The sequence below is a fragment of the Mizuhopecten yessoensis genome, unplaced genomic scaffold (genome assembly GCF_002113885.1).
Source record: "Mizuhopecten yessoensis strain PY_sf001 unplaced genomic scaffold, ASM211388v2 scaffold9683, whole genome shotgun sequence".
In the NCBI taxonomy this organism is placed as follows: Eukaryota; Metazoa; Mollusca; class Bivalvia; order Pectinida; family Pectinidae; genus Mizuhopecten; species Mizuhopecten yessoensis.
Window position 1 is genome coordinate 380,843 of NW_018408170.1, and position 27,605 is coordinate 408,447.

Below are 27,605 nucleotides of genomic sequence, written 5' to 3' on the forward strand. Positions count from 1 at the left end.
GATGTGGTTGAATTTGAGACAGTAAGGGGCCCACTCGGACTTGCCATCATATGTTGGCACTACAACGCGGTAATAATCATCGCGTTCATGAGCACCGCTTCTGCCACGGCCTGGGGATCGTGATTGACTTCTGTGTCCCCCCGCAACGTGTCCGTCACCACTTGTCGACTCGCTTTTAATTACCCCTGCACCCCCAACGGCACCTTGGCCCTCGCCCCCTGTTTTACCATAGATCCCGTTTGGAGCCATTTTATCCACCCTATTCACATCTGCTGCATGGTACCAACAGTGCCCTCAGAATCTCTCATTCGCTGGAGTTCATGGTCCCTTTGCTCAATGAGCCTGTCTTTCTCTACCAACTGATTTTTTTAAAATCATTTATTTGCTCCCTATGCTCCCGTAGGGACATTGAAAACTTTTCCTCCATAGTCTGGAGTGCAGCAGACAACTTCTGTATTTGCCCATGGCCGTTTGGCCGTTGTTTTGTCCGATTCCCAATTACAACCGTCCAATCCCCTATTAATGGGTCCCAGATTGTGTTGGGCACACCTTCCAACATTTTCAGGTCCTGCAGCGTAAGTCTCCCTAAATTTTCACGTGCAGCCAAAATGATTTTCGCCCTTGCCTCCCCAATACCCTTTAACTAATTGAGGTCCTCAATTGTGGCCGTATTAATATCCATAATTGGTATCTATGTGATAAATACATAGGAATATCGGCGTTGTAGGAGAACGAGTAATAAACAACGAAAAGGGACACTGCAGTGTGCTCAGGCAAGAATGTCCCTTTTCACCACAAAATGAATGACCTTCATTCATATTCAAGGTCAAGGGCATCAAATATGTTTAAAACTTTAAAGACTTTGTCTAAATAGCCATAGGGCCTATAATGTTGATATCTGGCAAGTAGCATGCTAGGATGAAGGGCTACCAATTTTGATAAAATGAATGACTTTGACTTATATTCCAGGTCACAGGGGTCAACTATATTTAAAATATTCAACGACTTCTTCTGAATAACCATGAGGCCTAGAATGTTGATATTTGGCTAGTAGCATCCTTGGATGAAGGGCTATATATATCAAGTCATTTGAATGGCCTTGACCCACTTTCAAGGTCACATTTAGCCAAATATGTGTGAACCTTATAATGACCAAGTCTCAATAAAAGAAAATGTCTAGGGTTTGTGATATTTGACAAGTTGCATGCTGAGATGAAAGGCTAACAAGTTTGTTCAATGTGATGACCTTGTTGAAATCTTTTAACAAGTTCTTTTGAATGACTTATATAGTCATAAATATTGATATTTTGCATGTAGCTTTATTTTAGATCACTTTTAAGGTTACAAGTGCCTCTTGTATATATATACCAGAATTGGCTACATTTCAGCAGAGACGTATAATCCGTTTCTGATTTCAGCTTATATGTGTGGGGAGTCATTTACTCTCCATTGATGATAATCAATTCCATACAAGATGACGTGTAAGTATATAATGTGTGTTTATCGGTGTGAGCTAGGCCTAGGGTTACAGTTCTTCAAACTTCAATTAATTTAATAATCATTATTCCCAAAATTATTCAAACTCTTACGTGTTGTAAATCTATATAAAATGTCCATCATATTTAACCCTTATGTTAATTATTTAACTGATATCATGCATGCTTTAACGGGAATTGGAGAAGACTTGTAAAGCCTGTTGTCCAATCGATCCTTTCGGCAAACAATAGCATATCTTGAATTGAAAATATAGCACGTTACGTTCGCGTACAATTTAGCCATACATTAGATTCAGCTTTTAGGACGATATGGAATTTTGAGGACGGTATGACAATAATTATATGGTTTGTGATTGAATCATTTGAAATTACAGAACGTCTTCCTTCAAAACATTTAAACCCCAATCTATGTATCGGCCCATTTGCCAAACACAGTAGGTAACAACAATCGGTACAGTTTACCGAACCAATATGATTATAATATTCCTTCTTTCGGACTCTCCTCAAGCAATTCCTCTTTTCTGCCATCGAGTTTACGTCTTAGGAGTTCGTTAAACAATACAATAAGAACATTGCCATATTTAAATACTTATAAATCTTCTATATCTAGTGGTGCAAATTCGTCTCCGCCATTTTTATACAATGTTGGCGAACACAATTTAAATATATTAGATTCTACCACGGAATTAGATTCCGTGATTCTACATACGAAACTCATGCATCAGTGCAGCTCTTTGAAAAATGATTTGTTCCGTGTTAAGATTGTTGATAATCCATCATGCGCTTGTTGACATTCCTGTGAGGATGTTGGTCATTTTTTCTTAGAATGTAAGCTATTTAATACAGCATGAATATTACGCTATTTCAAAACATAAGCTCGTTGAATATATATCCAGTTAATTTATTTTTATTTTTATTTGGCAATGAAAATCTGTTCGTATATACCAATACAGAAGTATTCAGACACGTGCAACTTTTCATCAAATCCAGCAATGCAATGCAACAGTAAGTAAAATATAATAATAGAATCCTGAATTTATTTTCCGGTTTCGGTTTCTGATTTTAATGACAGGTGCGCTTACAGAAAAATACATGTTTTCAATTCGACCACAATATCGTATCAGCTTGCGAATCAAACCAGAAAACATCAGAGTAATTACAAATCATAATACCCGAAGATACATAAAATACACACAATATTCAAATTCAATTTTAACCAATCAAATGAGTCCATTTCTTTGCTCCGTGAAGGTAATGGGTCACAGGAAGCACATGTAAACAAAGAAAGTAAGCCATAATTTCCTCTACGAGGTTTGCAGTTGGCGGCAGGTGAGAGATTGTCATTGTTTAGATATTCTGTGTGAACTTTCTTTTATGAAAGACTAGCTCAGCCACGGCTGCCATCTGTGTAGCGTTCCATTTCAGCATTCAAACTCAAGTGGCTGATCGAAATTCCTCAAACACAGTTTATGACAGACTAGGCCTACTGTTTCGCATTTCGTTTCAAAAACCTCACACAGAAAAGAAAATGAATCCAGGTGTTGGTATTATATTGCCGCCACTCCACCCACAAGGCATGCTGGTGGTAGGGTCTGTATTATGTTGGGAAGGTGCACTGGAGACCCAACGCATTCTGTCAATATAACGGATGATGGAGTCAAATAGGCAATCATTAAAAATGATTGTACTGTATGTACGGGAACCCCACTGGGTTGATTGTCGGCGACCAAGTCAATTGGTTGGAGCTTCCATCAAGAGTTCGAAGGGTCCCGGGTTCGAACCCTCGGTCTGGTCATTACATTTTCTCTTTCTCCTGATACCAACCCTTATTTCAGGCATTTGGTGTATCTTGCCAAAGGGATACCTGAGTCTGGGTTGTAAATAATTGTGTCGTCTTGGCAAAGGCTTAGAAAATGGAGGGAGGAATGTAGCTGAAACTGACTGGGTTGATTGTCGGCAACTATGTAGCTCAATTTGTAATTCCTGTAGGAACTCTATCTAAATTATAAATCTCTGATTTAGATAAGAGTTCCTACAGGAATTAACTATCTTGTGAGAGTATCACAAGGCCAAGGGTAAAAACGCTAACTAGCTCTGAATACGTGACGTTCTAGGGTGATGATATACAAACATCACAGTGTCGCGACAATAATGACTCAAGCAGTTTATAATAAATGTGAATTATTAAAATACAGTTTTAAATCTATTTAATTTGTAAAACAAAACCTTTCATTTGAAATTGATTTGCTAAAAGTAAACATAAAAAAACAGCTGAAAGAGATGTAAATAACAGTTTTATATTAAGACCCCCAGCGCACTAACATCCCAGCCAACATGAGTGATTAATATAAGTTGAAATAACTTACTTCATAATTGTTGTAAAGTAAAAGAAGTTTAGATATGTCACCCTGGTAAAATACTAGCTGCTTCTCCTACCGACTCGGCTAGGGAGAATTTCTTTTAAGCTAATTTGAAAGATCACACGATTAATAAATCAGGCATCCTGGGTTTGACTCCTAGCGGAGGCATTGAAAATTAATGACATATGTTACATTGGGATACTTACAAAGGAATTGTGGAAAACTTGGGACAAGGTCTTTCCTGGAGGGAAATCATGCATATGACAACCTGGTAAAATACTAGCTGCTTCCTACCGACTCGACTAGGGAGAATTTCTCTTTATAGCTCATTCGGTAGAGTATAAGACTAGAAAGCCAGGCGTCCCGCTGTTAGTAAGAAATCTTTATTTTAAAAATAGGTAATTTGTGAAAGTTTCATCATGATCCAGTCATTTATTACAGAAAAAAAATCTGCCAAGGAAGATAATTTGTGTAAAATGGTCAGTCTTATACTGTACCTCTGATCAAATCATATTTAAGAATTACTTTTTTTCTTATCAAATTAGCTTATTTGTAATAGCGTAATATCTCCGCAGCATTTTTTTTTTTATATAATTTAGTACTTTTGCAAAGGGAGATAATTTCTAATAATATGTTGTTTTATCCAGGATAATTCTGATGTGAAATGTTTCCAGCTCACTGAAAACTCGGTTGAAATGTCCACAAAAGATGAGATAGAGGAAGAAGAAGGTTATGATGAGGATGAGGATGCAGAAATGGCAACAGAAGGAGGACACCTCACAGCTACAGCAGCAGATTCCATCTCCAAACCAGTGATCTCAGGACGAAATGTCACCTTACAAATGTTAATTACAGACAACATTATGGAGCCTGGAAATGCTGTGCTAACACTAAAATATCTGGTACAGTACAGAATTCATTCTCTTATATCTGGTACAGTACAGAATTAAACCTCTAATATCTGGTACAGTACAGAATTAAACCTCAAATATCTGGTACAGTACAGAATTAAACCTCAAATATCTGGTACAGTACAGAATTAAACCTCAAATATCTGGTACAGTACAGAATTAAACCTCAAATATCTGGTACAGTACATAATTCAACCTCTAATATCTGGTACAGTACAGAATTAATTCTCAATATCTGTTACAGATCAGAATTATATCAATTCTCAAATATCTGGTACAGTACAGAATTAAACCTCAAATATCTGGTACAGTCCAGAATTAAACCTCAAATATCTGGTACAGTCCAGAATTAAACCTCAAATATCTGGTACAGTATATAATTCAACCTCTAATATCTGGTACAGTAAAGAATTAAACCTCTAATATCTGGTACAGTACATAATTCAACCTCTAATCTCTGGTACAGTACAGAATTAATTCTCAATATCTATTACAGATCAGAATTATATCAATTCTCAAATATCTGGTACAGTACAGAATTAATTCTCAATATCTGTTACAGATCAGAATTGTATCAACCTCTAATATCTGGTACAGTACATAATTAATTCTCAATATCTGTTACAGATCAGAATTGTATCAATTCTCAAATATCTGGTACAGTACAGAATTAAACATCTAATATCTGGTACAGTACATAATTAAACCTCAAATGTCTGGTACAGTACATAATTCAACCTCTAATCTCTGGTACAGTACAGAATTAATTCTCAATATCTGTTACAGATCAGAATTGTATCAACCTCTAATATCTGGTACAGTACATAATTCAACCTCTAATCTCTGGTACAGTACAGAATTAAACCTCAAATATGTGGTACAGTACAGAATTAATTCTCAATATCTATTACAGATCAGAATTATATCAATTCTCAAATATCTGGTACAGTACAGAATTAACTCTCAATATCTGTTACAGATCAGAATTGTATCAATTCTCAAATATCTGGTACAGTACAGAATTAATTCTCAATATCTATTACAGATCAGAATTATATCAATTCTCAAATATCTGGTACAGTACAGAATTAAACATCTAATATCTGGTACAGTACATAATTAAACCTCAAATATCTGGTACAGAACATAATTCAACCTCTAATATCTGGTACAGTAAAGAATTAAACCTCTAATATCTGGTACAGTACATAATTAATTCTCAATATCTGTTACAGATCAGAATTGTATCAATTCTCAAATATCTGGTACAGTACAGAATTAACTCTCAATATCTGTTACAGATCAGAATTGTATCAATTCTCAAATATCTGGTACAGTACAGAATTAAACATCTAATATCTGGTACAGTACATAATTAAACCTCAAATATCTGGTACAGTACATAATTAAACCTCAAATATCTGGTACAGTACATAATTCGACCTCTAATATCTGGTACAGTACAGAATTAAACCTCAAATATCTGGTACAGTCCAGAATTAAACCTCAAATATCTGGTACAGTCCAGAATTAAACCTCAAATATCTGGTACAGTATATAATTCAACCTCTAATATCTGGTACAGTAAAGAATTAAACCTCTAATATCTGGTACAGTACATAATTAAACCTCAAATGTCTGGTACAGTACATAATTCAACCTCTAATCTCTGGTACAGTACAGAATTAATTCTCAATATCTGTTACAGATCAGAATTATATCGATTCTCAAATATCTGGTACAGTACAGAATTAACTCTCAATATCTGTTACAGATCAGAATTGTATCAACCTCTAATATCTGGTACAGTACATAATTAATTCTCAATATCTGTTACAGATCAGAATTATATCGATTCTCAAATATCTGGTACAGTACAGAATTAAACATCTAATATCTGGTACAGTACATAATTAAACCTCAAATATCTGGTACAGTACAGAATTAACTCTCAATATCTGTTACAGATCAGAATTGTATCAATTCTCAAATATCTGGTACAGTACAGAATTAAACCTCAAATATCTGGTACAGTACAGAATTAATTCGCAATATCTGTTACAGATCAGAATTAATTCTCAAATATCTGGAAGAGTACATAATCAAACCTCAAATATCTGGTACAGTACAGAATTAAACCTCAAATATCTGGTACAGTACAGAATTAATTCTCAATATCTGTTACAGATCAGAATTGTATCAATTCTCAAATATCTGGTACAGTACAGAATTCATTCTCAAGTATCTGGTACAGTAAAGAATTAAACCTCAAGTATCTGGTACAGAACAGAATTAATTCTCAAATATCTGTTACAGATCAGAATTAATTCTCAAATATCTGGTACAGAGCAGAATTAATTCTCAAATATCTGGTATAACATACTCTACAGAATTCATTCTCAAATGTATCTGGAACAGTACATAATTCATTCTCAAATATCTGGTACAGTACTGAATTAAACCCAAAATACCTGATACAGTACTAAATTCAACCTCAAATATCTGGTACATTACAAAATTCAACATCAAATTTCTGATACATTACAAAATTCGACATCAAATATCTGGTACATTACCAAAATCAACCTCAAATATCTGGTACAGTACAGAATCAAACCTCAAATATCTGGTACATTACAAAATTCAACATCAAATTTCTGATACATTACAATATTCAACATCAAATATCTGGTACATTACAAAATCAACCTCAAATATCTGGTACAGTACAGAATTAAACCTCAAATATCTGGTACATTACAAAATTCAACATCAAATTTCTGATACATTACAAAATTCAACATCAAATATCTGGTACATTACCAAATTCAACATCAAATATCTGGTACATTACAAAATCAACCTCAAATATCTGGTGCAGTACATATAAATTAACATGGGAGCTGAAGCATTTTCCCCTTACATTTTGTAGTGTTATTTATTTACAACAGGGCCGCAAGTTCATCGCAGACCTTCTGTCTAATGGAAAGATCCAAACTCCTGCCACCAAGGAAGTGTTTGCTACCCCCAGTGCCTGGGCGCAGCACTGTAAACGTCAAATCAACCCAGAGAAAAAGTCGGGATGTGGCTGGGCTTCTGTGAGTATACTTGGGCTGCTATTGACTCCTGTTGGTCAGTGTGAATGAACGGTAGTTATTTGTGGAAATCGTAATAACTATGTTTGGAAAAATATTGTAAACTTCAACATAATAGTTTGTTGACTCACACTAAGTACAATATCAATAACCGATAGAGAGTACAATGTCAGTAATTCGCATTGAGCTTAATATCAGTAAACGGACAAAGAGCTTAATATCAGTAAACGGACAAAGAGCTTAATATCAGTAAACGGACAAAGAGCTTCATATCAGTAAACGGACAAAGAGCTTCATATCAGTAAACGGACAAAGAGCTTCATATCAGTAAACGGACAAAGAGCTTAATATCAGTAAACGGACAAAGAGCTTAATATCAGTAAACGGACAAAGAGCTTCATATCAGTAAACGGACAAAGAGCTTCATATCAGTAAACGGACAAAGAGCTTCATATCAGTAAACGGACAAAGAGCTTAATATCAGTAAACGGACAAAGAGCTTAATATCAGTAAACGGACAAAGAGCTTAATATCAGTAAACGGACAAAGAGCTTCATATCAGTAAACGGACAAAGAGCTTCATATCAGTAAACGGACAAAGAGCTTCATATCAGTAAACGGACAAAGAGCTTAATATCAGTAAACGGACAAAGAGCTTAATATCAGTAAACGGACAAAGAGCTTAATATCAGTAAACGGACAAAGAGCTTCATATCAGTAAACGGACAAAGAGCTTCATATCAGTAAACGGACAAAGAGCTTCATATCAGTAAACGGACAAAGAGCTTAATATCAGTAAACGGACAAAGAGCTCATGGTTACACACATGGGAGTGTCACATTATGCACACGTTTTGCTAGGCAAGCGTCTACACGACCAAGACTAAGAGGTGCGATTCTATGCACGTAGAGGACCGATGATAGATATATGGGATTTATTGAAGTTGTTTCAGTGATATACCTTTCATTTTGGATACACAATTTCCGAGAATGTGCCATAAGTAACAATCAGCTTGGCCGTGTTTCGAAGTCTTCAGGTTAGTGAGTTTGATTTTTTGATATCAGTGGCCGATCAGGGTGCGCGGTGCATTGAATTGTAAGACGGTCATACAGTGGTAGAATGATAACAGGTTTGACAGGTAATGCACTTTTTATCCCAAGCGAGACCCATACTCGTTAATAAGCAAAGACAAACTAAAATGTCGACGCTTCCTTAGAAACGATAGCCGGAAGAGATAGTCACTAGGGAAGATCTCAAAATCGTTTTTTTTTTTATTTATTTTTTTATCTCAATTTACAGCTTTTTAACTTGCACTGTCAGATTTCAGTAACTCCTGGGAATGTTTATTTCAGGTGATGTACAGGGGACGTAAACTGGACTCGTGGAAGACGTCTTGGTTCAGGAAGTATCACCCTCACAGTCCAGCACGCAGCCGTGAAACACCGGTCAGTCCATTTTGTGATTTTTTCGGGTTTTATGAAAGTTTTCACATTATCCATTCTGATTGGTTTGGGGATTTTTCCTCCATTTGGTTATAGGTCTTGATGTACCCATCATTTTATTTTGTTGAAATTTAAGATTTTGCCTGATTTTAATTAAATCGTACCCGTTAACAAATGTTTATGAATATTTCTACACGTTTTCATCACTAGATATAACTGAACATTGTAATTTAGTTTAGTTTATTTTCTGATACAGGATCTATATGATTCTCTTAACCCGACTCAAACATGTTTTTTTTTTTAAATATATTTATATATATATATATAAACATGTACACATACAAGAAATTTCGGGTATGGACATCATATGTTTAACAAGTTATGTTGGCTCTGTAATTAGATCAATCCAGTGTTAATCGAGTCTGTTCTTAAATTGTCTGACAGACTTTATTGAGGATTTTTTTGACTGTGTTTTTTTAGTTAGGCGGTGACGTACAGGTATAGGATGTTAGGTCAGTTGAGCCAAGCCAAAGGCTCCTGCAGTGACCCATTGCGATCACTTTTCGTATGTAGTCGTCTGTTGTCTGTCAACTTTTTACATTTTTGACTTCTGAAGAAGAACTGCTGTGACTTACATGTAAAGTTTCTAGTTAGACTGTGGTTTACATGTACAGGTTTTTAGTTAGGCTGTGGTTTACAGGTAAAGGTTTCCAGTTAGGCTGTGGCTTACACGTAAAGGTTTCTAGTTAGACTGTGACTTACATGTAAAGGTTTCTAGTTAGGCTGTGGTTTACAGGTAAAAGTTTCTAGTTAGGCTGTGGTTTACAGGTAAAGGTTTCTAGTTAGGCTGTGGCTTACAGGTAAAGGTTTCTAGTTAGACTGGCTTACAGGTAAAGGTTTCTAGTTAGGCTGTGGTTTACAGGTAAAGGTTTCTAGTTAGGCTGTGGCTTACAGGTAAAGGTTTCTAGTTAGACTGTGGCTTGCAGGTAAATGTTTCTAGTTTGGCTGTGGCTTACATGTAAAGGTTTCTAGTTAGGCTGTGGTTTACAGGTAAAGGTGTTCTAGTTAGGCTGTGGCTTACAGGTAAAGGTTTTTTAGCTAGGCAGTGGCATACAGGCATAATTTGTTTGAGATGCTGGCAAGGTCTAGTTTCAATCTTAATATGGTGAAGATAAACTTAAAAAAGTTATCCAAAAAGTTATCATTCAATTGATCTGATAATCATCTACTTTTCAGTCTCCTCGGAGTATATGTAGTGATTCTTTGAATGGGGAACAATCTGACTACAGAGCACGACCCCCATCTGAACTGGGGTCACGACCTCACTCCGATCTGGGGTCTCGGCCTCACTCTAATCTGGGGTCACGACCTCCGTCTGAATTGGGGTCACAACCTCATTGGGATATGGGGTCACGGCCTTACTTTGAGCTTGGATCGCAACCTTCCTCTGAGCTGGGGTCACAACATCAGTCTGAGCTGGATCCCAGACTTCAACCTGATCTTGAGCTGGGGACACATCAGCTTGAAGAAGGCTTGGAAAGGGTGACCAGTCCATCGGGGGAAGCAGCACCCCTCGACCTTACTGCACGCCCTGCCCACACTAGCACACCTCTCTTCAATGGAGGAAGCCAAGCACACAGGTACCTCAAAGTGTCACGCAGGTGTAACACATCATCTTGGGTGCATTTCAAATTTATTGTCATTAAAGATTCCAACTGCATCCTCAGAAAAAAATCATGAAAGCTTAGAGCAATGGACAGTTTTTGGCAATTTCCAGTCCATATAAGAAACTGGAGAGTACATAACTATAAAAACCCTTAGTAATTTACGCACATACTTTTTTGGTTCGAAAATGCTGAATATGAGTATTAATTCCGACAGAATTAAAAAAACTTTCCAAAATATATTCTATCCATTTCAGTAGAATGAATCTATTGTAAGCACAGAATAGATCAACAGAACCAATACATTAACACAAGAAAAGAACTGTAAAGCTAACCATGCTTTGATAACTTGAGCTACCCATCAAATAGCTAGCAGCAGAGTTGGCTAGATGAGACTAAAGGTCACCGTCGGGGTTTACCTGTACTTCTGCAAAAGATTATCTCCCTCAGATAGGTCATTTGACTAATCTTATCAGCCAGATTTGAATGAAGTCGGTTTATTTGTAGGGTCGAACCACATTTGTAAGGTTTCACAAAACCTTATCTACCTCAGTTGGAGTATTAGACTAACCCAATTGAAGACAAGTAATACACAAAATATTTGATGGGAATTGTTTTACACCTTCTTTTCTTATTGACAGGTTGTCTGCAGAGAAAAGTAACGGGGATTCTCACCAAGAAGAAGGTTTGTATTACAGACAAACTAGTTTACTCACAAATGATCAAACGCCTAACGACCCCCCGTCAACTTTTTCTTTGAATGTCTTCTTCTTAAGATCTTGAGGACCTAGGGCCATATTTGGCCAGTAGGTACCTGGGACAGAGTGCTATAAAGTGCTCTTAAATAAATGACCTTGACCTACTTTCTTGGTCACAGGGGTCAAATATGTAAATTTCTTTAAACAATTTCTTCCACAATACCAGAAGGCCCTGAGTAGTATAAAGTTTTATTTAGTTTGAAACATTCTTAAGCCAAGGAGACTCAATATATGAAAATATTTGCAAAAGTATCTTCATTGAGTATAATTTTCCATGATTGCACAAATATCCAGGTAAGCGATACAGGCCGTTTGGGCCTCTTGTTGTACTAAGTTATGAATGTGCCGACTGAAGATCTTGTATATTATTCTCTAGTGCATTTTTTTGGGGTGCATTCATTCAGCAATGCGCTCATGTATTAAATTTGATAATGCGCTTAAATTTGAGTGAGCCAAATCAGTACGGTATATGCACTGTTAGAAATCTAGGGCCAGTATTTCTTTTCAGAAAATTCTAAATTTACAATAATATTAGAATATTTTGATTTGTCTCGTTTTGTGGGTTCACAATTTGCAGATGAACAATCAAGTTTTTATTTTATACCTTAATATGGTAAAAACTGTTGCAGCATTGAATCTGTCATTAAAGACTGCGCCTTCAAATGAAACGAAAAAGACGAAGCTCTCAGCGACACCCTCTGCCACGCCGCCAGTCACACCCCCATCAACCCCCGCCTCCGAAACCAACAATAACAATGTGTGTGACCGAATCTCCATCCGACACTCTGCCCTCAAAAAACGCAGCCAGAACATGTAAGTTATTATATAACAGCCGACACTCCATCGTCAATGTAGCCAGAACATGTAAGTTATAATAAAACAGCCGCGCTCCATCGTCAATGTAGTGCATGACAGATATTTCTCAAATTTCATACGGAGGTTCCCCTTAGTCCATAATTTATAGTACTTCACAGATCTATCTCATATTGCAATGTCCGGTTCTATTTCTTTCACATTAAGTACTGAACTAGTAAATATGTGAAATGACAAACTCACTTTGAAGGCTGTCTCTTATACGCAGCAGTATGAAGCTTAGATCAAAAGTTACTTCAAGGTGCATTTACTGTTTACATGACTCAGTCAAACAGATAAAAGAAAATAAGAGAAAAAATTGAACTGACATAAAACTAATGAAAACGGTATATTGGTGGGCGCCAAAAACATGAAAGATCCCTCTTGAATTTTTACACGTTTCGTCAAATTTGACGGAAGTATTATGGTATGGTGTTGTCCGTCCGTCCAGCATAAACTTTTGTTTGTCCGGCAATCTCCTCCTACATTTTTCGACCGATCTCTTTGAAACTTGATATACATTATATATAATCATGATATGAAGTTATGTCTCCCTTAAACAAAATTTGATTCGACAATTTTTCCTAAAGTAATTGCCCTTTGTTCATTTCAGTATTTTTTGTCTGGAGATCTCCTCCTACATGTTTTGACGGATTTCTTTGAAACTTGATAGGCTAAATAATCATGATATGTTGTTGTGTTTCGTTGAAAATAATTTTGATTCAACAGTTTTTGCAAAAGTTATCGCCCTTTGTTTATGTCAGTATTTGAGTTTTGTTCGGCAATCTCCTCCTACATTTTTCAACGGATCTCTTTGAAACTTGGTATACATTATAATCATGATATGAAGTTGTGTTTCCCATAAAAGAATTTTGAATCAGCGATTTTTGCAAAATTATTGCTTTTTGTTTCATTTCAGTATTTGATTTTTTGTCCAGAGATTTTCTCCTACATTTTTTATAGCATGTCAGCTAACCACTCTTAGAATGATGCAGTTATTATTTCAATGTAAGAAAGTATATAACACTATATAGCATTCGACGGGCGTATATTGTTCCAGCCCGCGGTACTCTTGTTTAATATACCACCGCAACGAAGTTAGGGGGGATATGCTGGAATCACTTTGTCTGTCTGTCCGTCCGTCCACAGTAACTTGTCCATACAACTTCTCCTTAACTAACTGGTGGATTTCATTGAAACTTTGCATGAATGATCAGTATCTTATGTAGTTGTGCACTGGCTCTGTGGAGTTATGCCCCTTTGTGCAAAATACTTGTTACTGGTGGGAGAATGTATTGCTTTGCCTTAGTAAGCCTTTAGCTAACAGTTCTGGTTTGTATAGGAGCAGGGGTATTAGTTAGTCTTTAGCTTACAGTTCTGGTTTGTATAGGAGCAGGGGTATTAGTTAGTCTTTAGCTAACAGTTCTAGTTTCTGTTAAGGATGTTGTCAAAAAGCTTGTATTGTTTACAAAGACCTTACACTTAAATGTTGTTCACAAAGGATTATAGTAAAAGGTCTTACACTCAGTGTTGTTTACAGAGGATTAAAGTAAAAGGTCTTACACTTGATGTTGTTTACAAAGGATTATAGTAAAAGGTCTTACACTTGATGTTGTTTACAGAGGATTTAATAAAAGGTCTTACACTTGATGTTGTTTACAGAGGATTATAATAAAAGGTCTTACACTTGATGTTGTTTACAGAGGATTATAGTAAAAGGTCTTACACTTAGTGTTGTTTACAGAGGATTATAGTAAAAGGTCTTACACTCAGTGTTGTTCACAGAGAATTATAGTAAAAGGTCTTACACCCAATGTTGTTTACAGAGGATTCTAGTAAAAGGTCTTACACTCAGTGTTGTTCACAGAGGATTATAGTAAAAGGTCTTACACTTGATGTTGTTTACAGAGGATTATAGTAAAAGGTCTTAAACTCAGTGTTGTTTACAGAGGATTATAGTAAAAGGTTTTAAACTCAGTGTTGTTTACAGAGGATTCTAGTAAAAGGTCTTACACTCAGTGTTGTTTACAGAGGACTATAGTAAAAGGTCTTACACCTGATGTTGTTTACAGAGGATTATAGTAAAAGGTCTTACACTTGATGTTGTTTACAGAGGATTTAATAAAAGGTCTTACACTTGATGTTGTTTACAGAGGATTATAATAAAAGGTCTTACACTTGATGTTGTTTACAGAGGATTATAGTAAAAGGTCTTACACTCAATGTTGTTTACAGAGGATTATAGTAAAAGGTCTTACACTCGATGTTGTTTACAGAGGATTATAGTAAAAGGTCTTACACTCAATGTTGTTTACAGAGGATTATAGTAAAAGGTCTTACACTTGATGTTGTTCACAGAGGATTATAGTAAAAGGTCTTACACTCAATGTTGTTTACAGAGGATTATAGTAAAAGGTCTTACACTCAGTGTTGTTTACAGAGGATTATAGTAAAAGGTCTTACACTTGATGTTGTTTCGGAGGATTAAAGTTAAAGTCTTACACTCAATGTTGTTCACAGAGAATTATAGTAAAAGGTCTTACACTCAGTGTTGTTCACCGAAGATTATAGTAAAAGTTCTTACACCCGATGTTGTTCACAGAGGATTATAGTAAAAGGTCTTACACTTGATGTTGTTTACAGAGGATTAAAATAAAAGGTCTTACACTCGATGTTGTTTACAGAGGATAATAGTAAAAGGTCTTACACTTGATGTTGTTTACAGAGGATTAAAATAAAAGGTCTTACACTCGATGTTGTTCACAGAGGACTAAAGTAAAAGGTCTTACACTCAGTGTTGTTCACAGAGGATTAAAGTAAAAGGTCTTACACTTGATGTTGTTTACAAAGGATTATATCAAAAGGTACTTGATACACCCAATGTTTCTGACAGTTTACAATGGATTATAGCTAAAGGTACTTGATACACCCAATGTTGTTTACAATGGATTATAGCTAAAGGTACTTGATACACCCAATGTTGTTTACAATGGATTATAGCTAAAGGTACTTGATACACCCAATGTTGTTTACAATGGATTATAGCTAAAGGTACTTGATACACCCAATGTTGTTTACAATGGATTATAGCTAAAGGTACTTGATACACCCAATGTTGTTTACAATGGATTATAGCTAAAGGTACTTGATACACCCAATGTTGTTTACAATGGATTATAGCTAAAGGTACTTGATACACCCAATGTTGTTTACAATGGATTATAGCTAAAGGTACTTGATACACCCAATGTTGTTTACAATGGATTATAGCTAAAGGTACTTGATACACCCAATGTTGTTTACAATGGATTATAGCTAAAGGTACTTGATACACCCAATGTTGTTTACAATGGATTATAGCTAAAGGTACTTGATACACCCAATGTTGTTTACAATGGATTATAGCTAAAGGTACTTGATACACCCAATGTTTCTGACAGTTTACAATGGATTATAGCTAAAGGTACTTGATACACCCAATGTTGTTTACAATGGATTATAGCTAAAGGTACTTGATACACCCAATGTTGCTACCTAATGACATGTGGTAGAAACTCGACCTTTTCATTCAAGTTTGCAGCAGTAAACGGACAACTTTATGTTTTAGAGACCCAAACACTCTGGTGCAGTGTGAAGCTTTCAGCAACCTAAACATGGACAACTTTATGTTTTAGAGACCCAAACACTCTGGTGCAGTGTGAAGCTTTCAGCAACCTAAACAAGGTCCAGCCATTCACTGTCTCCATGACAACAAACGCAACACTGCTCATGGTTTGTAATAGTCTTTTATATTGGAAAATCTTTATACAAATCAGTTACAGCTATTCCTGGTAAAATTATCAGTAGGGTCTACTGAGGAACATTATATACAGTGTTACCGAGGGTCAGTATGTACAGGTTTACTGAGGGTCAGTATAAACAGTGTTACTGAGGGTCTGTATTTACAATGTTACTGAGGGTCAGTATATACAGTGTTACTGAGGGTCAGTATACATAGTGTTACTGAGGGTCAGTATATACAGTGTTACTGAGGGTCAGTATTTACATTGTTACTGAGGTCAGTATATACCGGTTTCCTCAGTGACAGTATAAACAGTGTTACTGAGGGTCAGTATATACAGGTTTACTGAGGAACAGTATATACAGTGTTACTGAGGGACAGTATATACAGTGTTACTGAGGAACAGTATATACAGGTTTACTGAGGAACAGTATATACAGGTTTACTGAGGGACAGTATATACAGGTTTACTGAGGGACAGTATATACAGCATTACTGAGGAACATTATATACAGGTTTACTGAGAGACAGTATATACAGGTTTACTGAGGAACAGTATATACAGGTTTACTGAGGGACAGTATATACAGGTTTACTGAGAGACAGTATATACAGCATTACTGAGGAACATTATATACAGGTTTACTGAGAGACAGTATATACAGGTTTACTGAGGAACAGTATATACAGGTTTACTGAGGGACAGTATATACAGGTTTACTGAGAGACAGTATAAACAGGTTTACTGAGTGACAGTATATACAGGTTATGATATATATTTCAGGACTTCCATTCTCATCTGACGTCCAGTGAAGTGGTGGGTTACCTTGGAGGCAAGTGGGATCAGCAGGCACAACGTTAGTATCTATTTCTGTTTGAATTACGATCCAAACAGATCTACAGAGAGTAGGTACCCCGGCTTCTGATCAGTAACAGATCTACAGAGAGAAGGTACCCTGGCTTCTGATCAGTTACAGATCTATAGAGAGTAGTTACCCCGGCTTCTGATCAGTTACAGATCTACAGACAGTAGGAACCCCGGCTTCTGATCAGTTACAGATCTACAGACAGTAGGAACCCCGGCTTCTGATCAGTTACAGATCTACATAGAGTAGGTACCCCCGCTTCTGATCAGTTACAGATCTACATAGAGTAGGTACCCCCGCTTCTGATCTCTATTTCTGTTTGAATTACGATCCAAACAGATCTACAGAGAGTAGGTACCCTGGCTTCTAATCAGTTACAGATCTACAGAGAGTAGGAACCCTGGCTTCTGATCAGTTACAGATCGCCAGAGAGGAGGGACCCAGGCTTCTGATCAGTTACAGATCTACAGAGAGGAGGTACCCGGGCTTCTGATCAGTTACAGGTCTACAGAGACTAGGTAGCCCGGCTTCTGATCAGTTACAGATCTACAGAGTAGGTACCCCCTGATTAGTTACAGATCTACAGAGAGTAGTTCCCCCGGCTTCTGATTAGTTACAGATCTACAGAGAGTAGTTCCCCCGGCTTCTGATTAGTTACAGATCTACAGAGAGTAGTTCCCCCGGCTTCTGATTAGTTACAGATCTACAGAGAGTAGTTCCCCCGGCTTCTGATTAGTTACAGATCTACAGAGAGTAGGAACCCCGGCTTCTGATCAGTTACAGATCTACATAGAGTAGGTACCCCCGCTTCTGATCAGTAACAGATCTACAGAGAGTAGGTACCCTGGCTTCTAATCAGTTACAGATCTACAGAGAGTAGGGACCCCGGCTTCTGATCAGTTACAGATCTACATAGAGTAGGTACCCCCGCTTCTGATCAGTAACAGATCTACAGAGACTAGGCACCCTGGCTTCTGATCAGTTACAGATCGCCAGAGAGGAGGGACCCAGGCTTCTGATCAGTTACAGATCTACATAGAGTAGGTACCCCCGCTTCTGATCAGTTACAGATCTACATAGAGTAGGTACCCCCGCTTCTGATCAGTTACAGATCTACATAGAGTAGGTACCCCCGCTTCTGATCAGTTACAGATCTACAGAGACTAGATACCCCGGCTTCTGATCAGTTACAGATCTACAGACAGTAGGAACCCCGGCTTCTGATCAGTTACAGATCTACAGAGAGAAGGTTCCCTGGCTTCTGATCAGTTACAGATCGCCAGAGAGGAGGGACCCAGGCTTCTGATCAGTTACAGATCTACATAGAGTAGGTACCCCCGCTTCTGATCAGTTACAGATCTACAGAGACTAGGTACCCCGGCTTCTGATCAGTAACAGATCTACAGAGAGAAGGTACCCTGGCTTCTGATCAGTTACAGGTCTACAGAGACTAGGTACCCCGGCTTCTGATCAGTTACAGATCTACAGAGACTAGGTACCCCGGCTTCTGATCAGTTACAGATCTACAGAGAGTAGGTACCCCGGCTTCTGATCAGTTACAGATCTACAGAGAGTAGGTACCCCGGCTTCTGATCAGTTACAGATCTACAGAGAGTAGGTACCCCGCTTCTGATCAGTTACAGATCTACAGAGACTAGGTACCCCGGCTTCTGATTAGTTACAGATCTACAGAGAGTAGGTACCCCGGCTTCTGATCAGTTACAGATCTACAGAGAGTAGGTACCCCCGCTTCTGATCAGTTACAGATCTACAGAGAGTAGGTACCCAAGCTTCTGATCAGTTACAGATTTACAGACAGTAGGTACCCCGGCTTCTGATCAGTTACAGATCTACAGAGACTAGATACCCCAGCTTCTGATCAGTTACAGATCTACAGAGAGTAGGTACCCCGGCTTCTGATCAGTTTATGTTTCATATCTATAGGAATGATTGAAGTCTGTTGTGCTACCTACCAGTTATGTTGACTTATTGATCAGGAGTTGGAAGCTATGTTATTCCCGTCACACAAGAGTCGTTAAGGTGTAACATCATTCCAGATGTGATACAACAACATTATAAAAGCTCTACCAGGAGATCAGGTGAAACCTATACCAGAAATATTTAATTTGACATTAAGTCATTACTTTATCACACATAAATCATGTAAAAGTAAATTTAAACATGCATCAGTTTTAACAAGGGTCGGTTAATTTCCTAGATCTATACATTTGATTATCCAGATACAACTTCCTAGAAACTGATGCATTATTTATGAATATCTATAATTCAGTGGATTTAACTTTGTCAAATTTAACTTTATCAAATTTAACTTAATCAGATTTAACTTTATCCAGGTGTATCTTTAATTCAGTGGATTTAACTTTATCCAGGTGTATATTTAATTTACTGGATTTAACTTAATCCAGGTGTATGTTTGATTTAATTTATTCAACTTTATCCAGGTGTATGTTTTATTTAATGCATTTAACTTTATCGAGGTGTATGTTTTATTTAATGGGTTTAACTTTATCCAGGTGTATGTTTTATTTAATAGATATAACTTCATGCAGTTATATAATTTCTTGATGCTAATTTAACATGATCATTACTTGCGACAGATTTAAGCATCATTCAGGCGTATCCTTGTCGGTGTAGACTTGGAGACAGTCAGAAGTCGGCTGCTACTGAAGAGGAGGTAAGATTTGTTTCTCCAGTCACAACAATCACGTCATCCCATGTCTTATACCTGTTTAAAGTTTTCTACCTTGCCAGAAAAGTATTGTTGTAATACGTACCAAGTTATCTTCAATAAAATTTATCGGTTCGGAAATATGTTATAGGCAATAGGCAAACTTTATGTACCAACTTCACCTGCACTAAAAATGAGCATTAATATCATTTTGATGACTGGAGTCATGATCAGTAGACTAGCAATTTAGCCTTTATTTGTAGATTCAGGAGCAGACATTGCTTGTTTGTCATTGACTGGATGGTGATTTGACCTTGATAATTGATTTATAGATCCGGAAACAGATGACACGTGTTGGTCTGTCGTTGGTGGGGTGGTACCACAGTCATCCCTATTGCCAGCCTGATCCATCCGTCAAAGACATCGACTGTCAGATGTCCTACCAACTACGCATGAAGGGCAAAGGCTCCACTTACTTTCCCTGTGTCGGATGCATCGTCGGTAAGTGTCAGTGTGCATTATGGGTATTGTGGGTAACAATAAGGGTGAAATGTTGATATACGTCAGGCTGTATTGATGGTAAGTATTGAGGTGCATTATGGGTAGGTGCGAGTTGTGTTGTCGGTAACAATAAGGGTGAAATGTTGATTTACGTCGGGCTGTATTGCGGTGCATTGTGGGTAAGTATTAAGGTGCATTGTGGGTAAGTATTAAGGTGCATTGTGGGTAAGTATTGAGGTGCATTATGGGTAATTATTGAGGTACATTGTGGGTAAGTATTATTATGGATTTCAGCTTACATTTTGTGAATAGGAGACTTTGAAAGATTTGAATTATCTGTATTTTCTTTGAAGATTACAGATAGCGAGATATACACTGTAGTGTGCATGGTGTTTCTGTTAAATTCAACATTTCGTTTTTATCAGTAATATATTCGCCCGCATTAATGTACACTCTGTCAGGAATTTGTTTTCACTTTTAAAGTTCTACAAGTTGTAATTTTTAAAGATTTTATAACAAACAAACATTGATTATACTTCCAAACAGCGTAAAATTTGACTCTTACAAGTTTGATTCATGAAATAAATATATTAAGTAAAGTTATTTAAGGAAAAAATACAATTTTGTTATATCAAGAAATTGGAATTTTCAAAGTTCGATTTAGTGAAGCTTAACCATAGGTTGGTGTGTTTCTAGCTCTGACAACATCAAAGATTGTACATATCATGGGTATGATGCTCCTTGTGAAATAAATAAAGACTTAATCAAAATATTTAGAAGAAATTCAAAGAGAAGAGAAAAATCCATTTCATGAGTTATCAGCATTTATTGTGTAAAATTAAGGTTAAAACCAACCTTTGAGTTATTAAAAGTTCTTATTGACAGAAAGAGAATATGAAAATTCTTATTGACAGAAAGATAATATGAAAACTCTAATTGCGATGTTCAGAGACCAAATTAGACGAATCAAACAATATGTTATCTCTAGAACAGTTCGGTATCTTTTGTGTATATTTTTCAGCTATTTCTACGATAGTCTGTTAATTTGTTACGCAATTTTACACTTTTCAGCTCCATATAATCGAAAGACGACCAAGAAAACTTCGTCACTCCAGATCTTCATGGTCATGCCGCCTTTAGAGGTGAGAGGCCTTACGTCTCGGGTCATAGGTCTTACATCTTGAGTCATAGGTCATATGTCTTGGGTCGTAGGTCTTACATCTTGGGCTATAGGTCTTACATCTTGGGTCGTAGGTCTTACGTCTTGGGTCGTAGGTCTTAGTCTTTGATCATAGGTCATATGTCTTGGGTCATAGGTCTTACATCTTGGGCTATAGGTCTTACGTCTTGGGTCATAGGTCTTACGTCTTGGGTCATAGGTCTTAGTCTTTGATCATAGGTCATATGTCTTGGGTCGTAGGTCTTACATCTTGGGCTATAGGTCTTACATCTTGGGTCGTAGGTCTTACATCTTGGGTTGTAGGTCTTAGTCTTTGATCATAGGTCATATGTCTTGGGTCATAGGTCATATGTCTTGGGTCATAGGTCTTACGTCTTGGGTCATAGGTCTTACATCTTGGGTCGTAGGTCTTAGTCTTTGATCATAGGTCATATGTCTTGGGTCGTAGGTCTTACATCTTGGGCTATAGGTCTTACATCTTGGGTCGTAGGTTTTACGTCTTGGGTCGTTGGTCTTAGTCTTTGCTCATAGGTCATATGTCTTGGGTCGTAGGTCTTACATCTTGGGTCGTAGGTCTTACATCTTGGGTCGTAGGTTTTACATCTTGGGTCGTAGGTTTTACGTCTTCGGTCGTAGGTCTTACGTCTTTGGTCATAAGTGGGAACAGGAATAAACAGTTATATGAAGGATCCCTGAAACACTTATGATATCATATGTGGAATCAGGTTGAGAAATTTGTTCAAATAAATGACCTTGACCCACTTTAAGGTCCTAGGGATCATATAATTATATTTTGTTTTAAAAGTATGTTCTATAAAGGTTCCTACATGTAATGTTAATTGTGATATAGCTTGGGGGACTGAAAGGCTGTCAAATGTATCATGCAATTTAATGACATCGACCCAATTACATGATGTTGTAATCTACAAAGATTCATGATATTAGTTGTGTGTAATGATAAACGGCTTGTAGCTTGTTTGGATGATATGCTATCAACTTTTTCAAATGAATGTCTTTAACGAACTTTTAAGAGCACTTTGGTCAAATATATACTTTAAAATTTAAAACAACTTCTTACTTAAGAATTGTAATACCTATAGAGTCTGATGTTTTCTTAGTAACAGGCTCGTATTAATTACCCTTAAAGCATATTCAAGATGACCTCTTACTTACAGATTAAATGTTATTACCCAGTGCTTATTGTTATGACAGAGTCAGCCGTCGGACTACGGTATCCCAATGAAAGTCAAGTATTCCCTCCGACAGAACCAATCTGTGACTGAAGACCTGCTCACCGAGATGGTCAGTATTCTACAGGGTTGTCATAAAAACATACCGGACAATTTCCCAGGAACATTATAAGACTGTTTTCATGCCCAGGGGTGTAGGATAGAGAAATTCTACCCGAGGATTTTTCAATTTTGGTAACACCTGAGGCTTTGCCGAGGGTTTTGCTGAATTCGAAATTTGGAATTTTCCTATATCCTACACCCTTGGGCATGAGTATTTTCTTTCATTCCAACTACCAGAATAAGCTCAGAAACCATGAAAATGTGTTTGGACTGGCTACTATTTTGAAAATGTGATTTTTGATGAAAACAAATCTGTCAGCAAGATTAAGCATCCCCAGTATTTGCAAACAGAAATTGTGCAGAAGAATTATTCTCTTGCCCTGGACAGAGATATCCACCATTTTGCCAGTGTGAGATTTTCTTATCTCACCCTAGGGTTGAGACAAGCTACACGTCCTCTATGACGTTCTCAACATTTGTATGACATCATAGCAACAATTCCAAGACGTCACGGCAACAATACAATGACGTCACATCGACAATTCAACCGCATCATATCAACATTGTCTTGCATTGATGTAACGTCTATATAAAATACATAAGAGGGTAAACAGGGTAGGAGAAAAATAATCATTCACCCCCTTGGGAGTGAGACACGGTGATCTCAACCCACGGGGTAATATTATTAAGCTGTCAAACGCTCTGCAAGCCTCGTGTTTGACAACTTAAGAATCTTACCCCTCGGGTTGAGATAACCCTGTCTCACCCCCAAGGGGGTGAAAGATTTTATTAATCTCATCTCTCTAACGTGTGCTGTAAATATACTGTAAAAGGTTTTAATTTCAACATGTCACCTTTTCCGCATTGCAGTACCAATGTTTTCCAAATTTGTGCATCTCATCACTGTTAAGTCATTAAGATGTCTCGTCACGTGAAACGGGGTGTAAGATAGATATTTCCTACACCCCTTTCTTACCCTGGACAGCTCTATCTAACACACGGAAATGAGAGAAAATGTATTCTGTCTCCATGAATACTGTCTGGTCACCAAAATGTTTGTTGACTATTAGCGATCACTTTTATCATTCTAAAGTGTCTATATGACATTGATTGTTTATCCAACCCAACAACAGGAGGAAAAGATTGTCTGGCATTGTTAAATATCTGGATGTTCAGCAATTAATATTAGGCATGATACTCAGTATATTACGATAAGTTGATATTTGTGACAGGGCTTAACCTTAGTCAACAGTTTTATTGTGTCACCTGCAACGCGAGGCAACATATCAGTATTACATTGTCGGCATCGTTGGCTTGGTCGGTTGCGTCGTTCGAAACAAGGTTTCTGTGTGATAACTTGAGTTCCCTTGAGTTTATTGAACTTTACTTGGTACACATATTGCAAACCAATATAGTTTGGATAAGTCTGCATTTCAGAAGTTTACGTGCATGTTTGGTGGAGTTATGCCCCTTTTATTGTCAAATTTGGGCATTTTGTAGTAAATGCAAGAACTTTTTTATTTTTGAATCAATTCCTTTCAAATTTTGTACGGTAATGCTAGAAGCAGTAACGTTCAACATATATTACAGGTTTTTCTGTTTTCAACTTTGTTTCAACTTTCCGCATTTTGGCATATCTGTTTACGCTATAACTCGAGCCAAAACACTTTTTAGGTCACCTGAGCTTTGCTCAAGTGACCTATTCCAATCGCTTTTCGTCCGTCGTCGTCCGTCGTCCGTCGTCCGTCGTCCGTCGTGCGTCGTGCGTAAACTTTTACATTTTCAACTTCTTCTCAAGAACCAGTGGATTGATGTTTTTTCAAACTTGGTCAGAATCATCCTTGGTAGATGAGGCTTCAAAATTGTAAAATTGGGATTCCTACCCCAACCCCTGGGGCCAGGGCGGGGCCCCAAAGGGAAAATTATCCAATATTTCAAAAATCTTCCTCTCCAGACTCAGAGGTACTACAGTGATTTTCTCTACGTGGAAAGAAAGATCATCAGGGGCTTTACTTAAATTGTAAATTTCAGGACCCCCGAGCTATCCGTTCTCCCTTGGGGAGGGGGTAAAGTTTACTATAGTTTATATAGGGAAATAACACTTTTGGGTATATTTTGACAACTTTCTGTAGGAAATTATTTTTACTTGGTGAGAATTATCCTTGGAGGTAGATGGTTTCAAATTGTAAAATTGAGATTCCTACCCCGACCCCTGGGGCCAGGGCGGGGCCCCAAAGGGAAAATTAATCAATATTTCAAAAATCTTCTTCTCCAGACTCAGAGGTACTACAGTGATTTTCTTTACGTGGAAAGAAAGATCATCAGGGGCTTTATTTAAATTGAAAATATCAGGACCCCGAGCTATCCGTTCTCCCTTGGGGAGGGGTTAACGTTTAATATAGTTTATATAGGGAAATAACACTTTTCGGTATATATTTTATCCATTTTCAGCAGAAAATTGCTCAAACTTAGTCAGAATCATCTTGGGTAAATGAGAGTTTTACTTTGTAAAATTAGGATTCCTGCCCCATCCCCAGGGGCTAGGGCGGGGCCCCAAAGGGAACATTTACCAATATTTTCAAATTCTTATCCATTGATGACATGACAAGTATTGTATTTCACTTAGTTTACATGCTGATTTCCACATCACATCTAAACAATAAAATAAAGCTACCAGTATCTATGATATAACTCAGGTGACCGCTAAGGCCCTTGGGCCTCTTGTTTTACTAAAAGCATTGAGCGGGCGACACATCCACTCCTGTGGAATTCTTGTTATGAATAGTTTCTTGTTACACAACCAATAAGTGTTTCTGTGTGACGTTTCTATGACTATTCTGTTGAAGGTGACGGAGTACATACCATACTAGTCAAAGAAATGTCACATAGAAATACTTATTGGTTGTGTAACAAGAAACTTTTCATAATACATACCTACCAACCTGAAGAAAATGTTTAGAAACTTAGTCAACAGTGCTTGCTGAAAAATGGAAATATGCAATATCCTGCTGTCATGAATGTAAGATTTATTGATGTTTTTTCACACGAATTTGCAAGGAGATATGATTACAAATTTTAAATGTCCCCCTTATCATTCCACAAATACACAGGGAGCGTATAACATTTGTTGTTTCTTGTGAAAACAACGACAGCCATTTTCAAATTTCAAGTGACTTGCAAATATTTTAAATGTTTTGAATGCTTGTGGTTATAGCGAGTGATTGCGGACTTCTATCGTGGGGCACCTGATTTCCTCAAGTTTAGACAAACATGGCAGCCATCCATTTCCTACATGGACAAAATCAAGGTAAAGATCTTTTTATAAATACAGTCAAACCTCAATAAAAACAAACTTTGAAGATTCAAATTTCTCCATGTGTTGTACTTACGGCAAAGTAAAAAAAAAATCCCTTCAAGACACTATACTGATATTCCATTTATGAATGAAACTTTTATAAGTTGAATTTCTCGCTGTTTCGAACTAAAACCAAAGTCCAATCGTTCAGAAAACATTGAAAATTACAAGTTATAAATCCAAGTAAAACAATAACCTGTACGAAAACATTAAAATGTCCCGTGGCCATTTTAGTATAAACCATATTTTATTTCATAAATTTGCAATTACAATATACAGAACATTTAATTATTACATACATGGAATAGGATCCAGAAACAAGTAATTAAACTTATATCAATCTGTTTCCTTGAGCCATTTTAACACCTATACATGCAAACTATAGTGTATAGATACATGAAAAATATTTTTCTAATTACATTAAATCCAATATTTATAGATTTCCAATAGAATTTCTTGCATTGTGTTCTGTCACTTAGGAATGATGTTTGGTCTTAAACAGTATATACAGGATCTCAATGATGTTTGGTCTTAAACAGTATATACAGGATCTCAATGATGTTTGGTCTTAAACAGTATATACAGGATCTCAATGATGTTTGGTCTTAAACAGTATATACAGGATCTCAATGATGTTTGGTCTTAAACAGTATATACAGGATCTCAATGATGTTTGGTCTTAAACAGTATATACAGGATCTCAAATATGTTTGAGGATAAATTTCATGAGTCATGGTCTTAATATTTCAACTTTGTCCTGATGGTCCCGCATAGTTTCAAACATTGATGTTTGAGTGACCGTGTACAAGCCCTTACACTTTGATCACATGTAGCTCGGTATCGGACGTTTGTGTCTTCACCTCCCCAAATGGTTGAGCGCCTCATCTGTGAACAGCCTAGTCTTAGTTAACAAACTCTTGATCACAAGACATTTTAGGTTGATATTAAAAGAGTATGCTATACTGTGGGATTATTTAAACAATTATAATTATATTTTAATGGTATGAAATATATACAAAGGGAGACAATTTCAGTGATTTTTTTTTTAAAAATTGTCCGAACAGATCATATAGAAAATACATAATTATATCCCTTCAGATTCCAGATATAGTTCACAAATTCAATGAGTAATACGGTACAAATATTGTTTATTCTCACATTTCAAAACATACAAAAATTCATCAGAACCATTTTAAGTATGTCAGATTGGCATTAGACAGGAGTATATTGTTACACCCTGTGGTACCCTTGTTAGTATATCAGATTGGCATTAGACAGACGTATATTGTTACACCCTGTGGTACCCTTGTTAGTATGTCAGATTGGCATTAGACAGACGTATATTGTTACACCCTGTGGTACC

At 36.9% G+C, this 27,605-nt stretch overlaps 1 protein-coding gene across 1 annotated transcript in view; it reads left to right on the forward strand.

Moving 5' to 3' along the window:
* Window positions 1-2,635: 2,635 nt before the first annotated feature.
* LOC110458638 (MPN domain-containing protein-like) overlaps window positions 2,636-27,605 on the forward strand; it is a 33,928-nt gene continuing 8,958 nt past the window's right edge. Inside the window, exons 1-14 of the mRNA XM_021510426.1 lie at window positions 2,636-2,825; window positions 4,531-4,758; window positions 7,719-7,865; window positions 9,215-9,307; window positions 10,541-10,944; window positions 11,610-11,653; window positions 12,356-12,539; window positions 16,253-16,349; window positions 17,144-17,216; window positions 19,844-19,920; window positions 20,247-20,415; window positions 21,487-21,557; window positions 22,808-22,897; window positions 26,102-26,194. Coding sequence (XP_021366101.1) covers window positions 4,552-4,758; window positions 7,719-7,865; window positions 9,215-9,307; window positions 10,541-10,944; window positions 11,610-11,653; window positions 12,356-12,539; window positions 16,253-16,349; window positions 17,144-17,216; window positions 19,844-19,920; window positions 20,247-20,415; window positions 21,487-21,557; window positions 22,808-22,897; window positions 26,102-26,194 — 1,749 coding nt within the window. The 5' untranslated portion in view covers window positions 2,636-2,825; window positions 4,531-4,551. The remainder of the gene's footprint in view (window positions 2,826-4,530; window positions 4,759-7,718; window positions 7,866-9,214; window positions 9,308-10,540; window positions 10,945-11,609; window positions 11,654-12,355; window positions 12,540-16,252; window positions 16,350-17,143; window positions 17,217-19,843; window positions 19,921-20,246; window positions 20,416-21,486; window positions 21,558-22,807; window positions 22,898-26,101; window positions 26,195-27,605) is intronic.